The sequence below is a fragment of the Ahaetulla prasina genome, chromosome 6 (assembly GCF_028640845.1).
Source record: "Ahaetulla prasina isolate Xishuangbanna chromosome 6, ASM2864084v1, whole genome shotgun sequence".
Taxonomy (NCBI): domain Eukaryota; kingdom Metazoa; phylum Chordata; class Lepidosauria; order Squamata; family Colubridae; genus Ahaetulla; species Ahaetulla prasina.
In genome coordinates this window covers 112319128-112323987 of record NC_080544.1, presented here as the reverse complement: position 1 = coordinate 112323987, position 4860 = coordinate 112319128, and the positions used below count along the sequence as shown (strand labels likewise).

The 4860-nt window shown below is 52.2% G+C and overlaps 1 protein-coding gene across 1 annotated transcript; it reads right to left on the bottom strand.

Annotated features, from left to right (window-relative positions):
• Window positions 1-542: 542 nt before the first annotated feature.
• Window positions 543-4388, bottom strand: LOC131201349 (cytoskeleton-associated protein 5-like). The gene has a single exon (XM_058189169.1). The coding sequence runs from the start codon at window positions 4386-4388 to the stop codon at window positions 543-545; it is 3846 nt and encodes a 1281-aa protein (XP_058045152.1).
• Between the last annotated feature and the right edge of the window lie 472 nt (window positions 4389-4860).

The following is a 4860-nucleotide window of genomic DNA, read 5'->3' as shown; positions in this document are numbered from 1 at the left end:
GATTGGCCCAAGGTTACCCAGCTGGCTTTCAAGCCTTAAGGTGGGACTAGACCTCACCATCATCATCACCGGCCCAAAGTCACCCAGCTTCTTTTCATGCCAAACACAGGACTAGAACTCACCCTGTCCTGCTCTCTCACCTGGTGTCCTAACCACTAAACTGTCTCTTACATCTAACAGTATTTGGGGTGTCACTCAAAGATGCCATCTCCCTTCCACTTTTGCCCCTCAAAGCTCTCCATTTCGAGGCAGGTGCTAGACCGGGGCAAAGCATACAACAAGACAACCGTTGTGTTATCGCAATTGAGTTGTAGGTTTGGGGAGGGGAAAGGAAAACCAAACCCTGCCCGTTAACCCCAAATAACGCTCTTGCCACCGTACAGCCTTTTGAGCAAGAGACAGCTGTTTTAATTGTTTTAGTTTTTCACCTTGTCGATGACCTTCTGGGCTTGTGTTGAAAAGTATACCTAGCGCCTTTGTGGACTTTTCTTCTGCACCTGGAATTCCTTACTTTAAGGCATTTGGGAAGGAGAGACCTGATTTCACCCAACGTTCTCGGACAAAATGTTGGTTCTCGGTTTGTTTTCCCTCTCGGACATTATAACGGCTAAGCCGTGTTTGACGTAACTCCGGAAGAGAAGGGAACAGTTTTTCAAGTAAGGTTCTAAATCAGCTTCGGGATGCTTCTCCTTGAATTCGTGGAGGTCTTCCAGACCTGCCCTGGCGGTTTCCTTGGAGTTGATCTTCTTGAAAATCTCAGCCAACGTTTGGTTGACTTCATCCTGGGCTAGAGAAGAAGAGCCCGACTCTCTGTCCATGCCAGGCTCTCCCTCAAAGTGGCTGAGAACTTTCCTGAGGTTGGCTTCCAAATCGGAGTCTCCCCTGTCCTCGATCAGCGTGAGATGATCCAAGATCTCCTCGCCCTTCAGCTTGCAAAGGGTGTGCAGAAGGATCTTCAGAGCCCGCAGTGGATAACTGCTCTGATATTGCTTTAATTTCTCCTTGGGCAGGACCTTCATAAATAGGTGGACATCCAACAGGATCTGGTCTAGGTAGATGCTGTCGATGGTTTGGGGAAGCCTCTTGGCCGTTTTCCACAAGCACTTGGCCACCATTTCTGAGAAAGCGAAGAGGTTGGCCGAAGCGGTCATGCTTTCCTGGAGAAGCAGAAGCAAAGAACTAAGGATTCTGGTCTGGTTGGATTTCTCCAGAACCTTCATTACCACCAGTTTAGTGGATTGCTCTTCTGGAAGCTCTTCTACTGGAGAATCCAACAAGAAGCTGATGAGGCAACTGATGAGGTCCTTCAGCACTCCAGCAGAAGCTTCCTGGGCCAAGATGTCTACCTGGAAGAGGGACACCAGGTTGCAAGTGATGGAGTGATAAAACTCGACCACCTGTTCCTTCCGTGCTTCTTCTTCTGCCGTGACGTGGAGATGGTGGATGAACTTCATCTGCCGGAGGGTGGCTATCAGAAACGGGTTGATGTGGCCAGACATGAGTTCCACGTTGTCCTCCTGCTCCAGAATCTCCTGAATCTGGACTAAGGCCTCTGTACTTGTGACAATGCTACCACTAGCCACGTGGCAAATTATCATATTGATGTTAGGTGAGACCCTATTCTCAGCCCGAAGCTCCATATCCATCCCTGGTAGGTCTCCAGCTGCTGGTTTGGGATTTGGGGAGGTGTCCACCTGATTGATGTTCTCCTGCTCTTGAACGGAATCTGAATAGTCCTCTTCGGTCTGATTTTCAGGTGTGACATTCTGCCTGGAACCTTCTACACAAGACTTGGAGAGTTGTGTTTTCACTTTTTCCTCTCGGACAGCCATCGCTTCTGCCTCTCGGATGCTCTCCTCCAAAAGGCCCATATGTTTCTCCGAGATATTCCCAATGACCCGAAATGTTTCTACTCCAAACACATCCCGTGCAGTTGCGATGACCTTCAGAGCAGCTGTATGGACCGCATTGTTGTAATCTCCGGTCAAGACAAGGAGAGTTTTCAGAATTTTGCTGGGGTTGGGCTGGCAGACCTCTGGACCGTATTTCTTAAGCATCCATCCCAACTCTTTCAGACATCCTACCCGTTGGTTGGTGTTCTTGGCCTGGGCTCCTTCGAGAAGAAAAGAAAACGTCTTGAAGGACGGATAGATGAAGAACATCTGCTTCACAATTGCCCGGACTTCTTTGAGAATGGATTCCTTGGTTCCTCCAAGCTTCAGGAGAAGGTAGGGCAGAAAAGAGGACACCTCATTATCCGTCAGCTGGTACTTCTCCTCCATGAGCAGATGGAAGAGTCTTTGAAGGTATTCCAGAGTCTTCATGAGGACCCAAGTGTTGGTGTCAAACAACCGAAGACTGAGCCATTTCAAGATGAGATCCAGGCAGCTGAGGACCCCATCTTTCTCGATCTCCAAGCGCTTGGACATCACCGCCAACGCTTTGATGTGGTGCTGAAAGTTGGAATGAAACATCTCCTCTTGCAGCCAGTTGGAGAGACAGCCGGACATCTGAGCTTTGAGTTGCTCGATATACTTGCTGCTTGGGGTGCTGAAGTTCCACCTGAGAACTTTCAGAGCCTTCTCCTCCTTGGCCCTTTGCTCTTTGCCTTTGGGGACAATCATAAAAATGGGGCCTAGCTTGCTGGGACTTTCTTTTAAGGCGACTTTGGTTGAGGACTTTGTGGCTGGGCATCTCTTGGTTTTGGGAACAGTTCCTTCTGAGATGGCCTTTCGGACGTCCACGCTCAACTCGCTGGACCCAACATTTTCATTCGAGGAGGAAGGAGCCGGTAGGCCTGGTGGAGGAGGAGCCACATCTGATCTGGACCAAGACTTGCCTCGTGGGAGCTTGGACAGGGTCCTCGACAAGCTAAGGGTAGCCTTGGAAGATCTGCTTTCTTTGACTCTTTCCAAGAGGACAAGGATCTGTTCCCGGGAAGCTGGCTTCAGCTTGCTGGTAGCTTCACACATCTTCTCAATGCCAAGGTGAAGAAGGAAAAACGGCAGCGCCTCCTGGGCAGCTGTGCGTGTTTCCTCGTGAGAAGTCTCCAAGGCCGAATAGAGGTGAGGGACGCAACGGAGAAGGTCCGAAGAAGCCGAGTTGGAAGACGGCAGCTTCTCCACCAGCCAGCCCAGGAAGCCCTGTTTGGGAGACACCACGTCCTTCTTCAGATCTGTGAAGAGGTCATCTCCTTCCAGCCATTCTTTCATGCCGGTTTGCTCGGCCCAAGCCTCGATGGTGGTAAGAGCCATGGGCCTCAAGCTACTTTTGCTATCTTTGAGAACCGCCAGGATGGACATTCCCAGGGTCTTGACGTGATGCTTCAACCCGGGACCCATGGCCTTGGCGAGCTGCTGCAGGACAACCAAGGTCTGCTTCACCAGAGCTTTGTTGGAGTCGTGCAGGCAAGCTTTCAAGGCCAGTGGGAGGTCTCCCAGGTTGGGTTGGATGGACGTGATGTCGCTAAGGATCTTGGAGACTTCCTCCAGCCCTTCCTTCCGCACCTTCCAGCTGGGGTCCTGCATTTTGGACATGAGCTCTGCGGAGATCTTCTGTCTGAGGTCCACCGTGTTCTTCTTCCAGTAGGGTTGGGCGTCTCCTCCCTGCTGCTCATTGGCAGAGTTTCGACAGAACCTGCAGCGGCCTCGGATTTGAGGCGGGGGGCTTTGGCCGCTCAGCTGTTCGAATCTGGCGTCTATCTGGGCCAGAACAAGGGGTCTTTCGTTCTCAAAGAAGACCCTCAGTGGGCTCCCCACGTAGAGGAAGATCACGCCGAGGAGGTTGAAAGCCGAGGTCCTCACATCCGGGTGGGCCGCGGACAAGGAAACCTTAATATAGCCGACAAACATTTTGGCTTCCAGGCCATCGAAACCAAAATCTCGGATGGCTTCAGAGAGCCAGTTCAGGGTTTCTGCATGAGTTCTTGGGCTGTCTTGCAAGAAAGCAGCTTCGGTCACTTTCTCGGCCGTCCACGGCAAGCCGCAGGCCTCGGCCACTGCCGTGAGGGCGTCCTTGGTGTCGCTGCTGCAGATGACGTCGCCGATCTTGTCCACCAGGTTCCCCAAGACGAAGCGAGCGGAGGTTCTGGAGAAGTTGCCTTTGCGGGCGATGAGGGTGACGATGTGTAGCTTCTTCTGCATCACTTGGAGTTTGGTTTCGTTCCAGCCGGGCTCTTTGTGGAGCAGCCTGACCAACGCTTGGCAGGGTATCTGATGGTTCTCCATCTCTTCTACGGCCTTCTCCAGGGCCTCGAGGCAGGAGATGCGTTCTTTCCAGTTGCTGCTGTCCAGATGTTGGAGGCAGGACTCTGGGAGGACTGCGGCGGCTTCCAGCTCACATGATTCTTCTGGAAGTTCCTTCTCTGTCATGTCCTTCGGCATTAGCATCTTGGCCGTCTCTGCGTTCTAGAACCTTGGTCGGCCATGTGCAACATGGCGGCTCAGCCCTCCCTCGGGTGGCGATCAGCTCGGTCAGCGCCGAGGACATTCCGAGAAACCAGGTAGATAGCCAAGGTCTCCTTTCTAGGGGAATCTGGCTGGCGACCCCCCACTCTGCCCTCCCAGAGAGGAGATGGTGGTACCCCACTCTTTGGAGAAGAGGGCCTTCTTAAGCGGCTGTTACTCCGGCTTCTCAGTGGTGAGCTTAGCTTGAAGACCCATGGGGTGGGGGGCTTTGTGATGTCACTGATGCCACAACAGAGGGGAGAAAGACTCCAGGAACAAGGAAGATGTCACTGAAAGAGTACAACGGTCACAATTCAGCATGGAAGATAGTGGGGGAAGAATCACGGTGGAGCCATAGTTTCCGGATGGATCATCAAAGAGGGAGGCGGAATCTCCTTGAGATCTTGAATGGGTC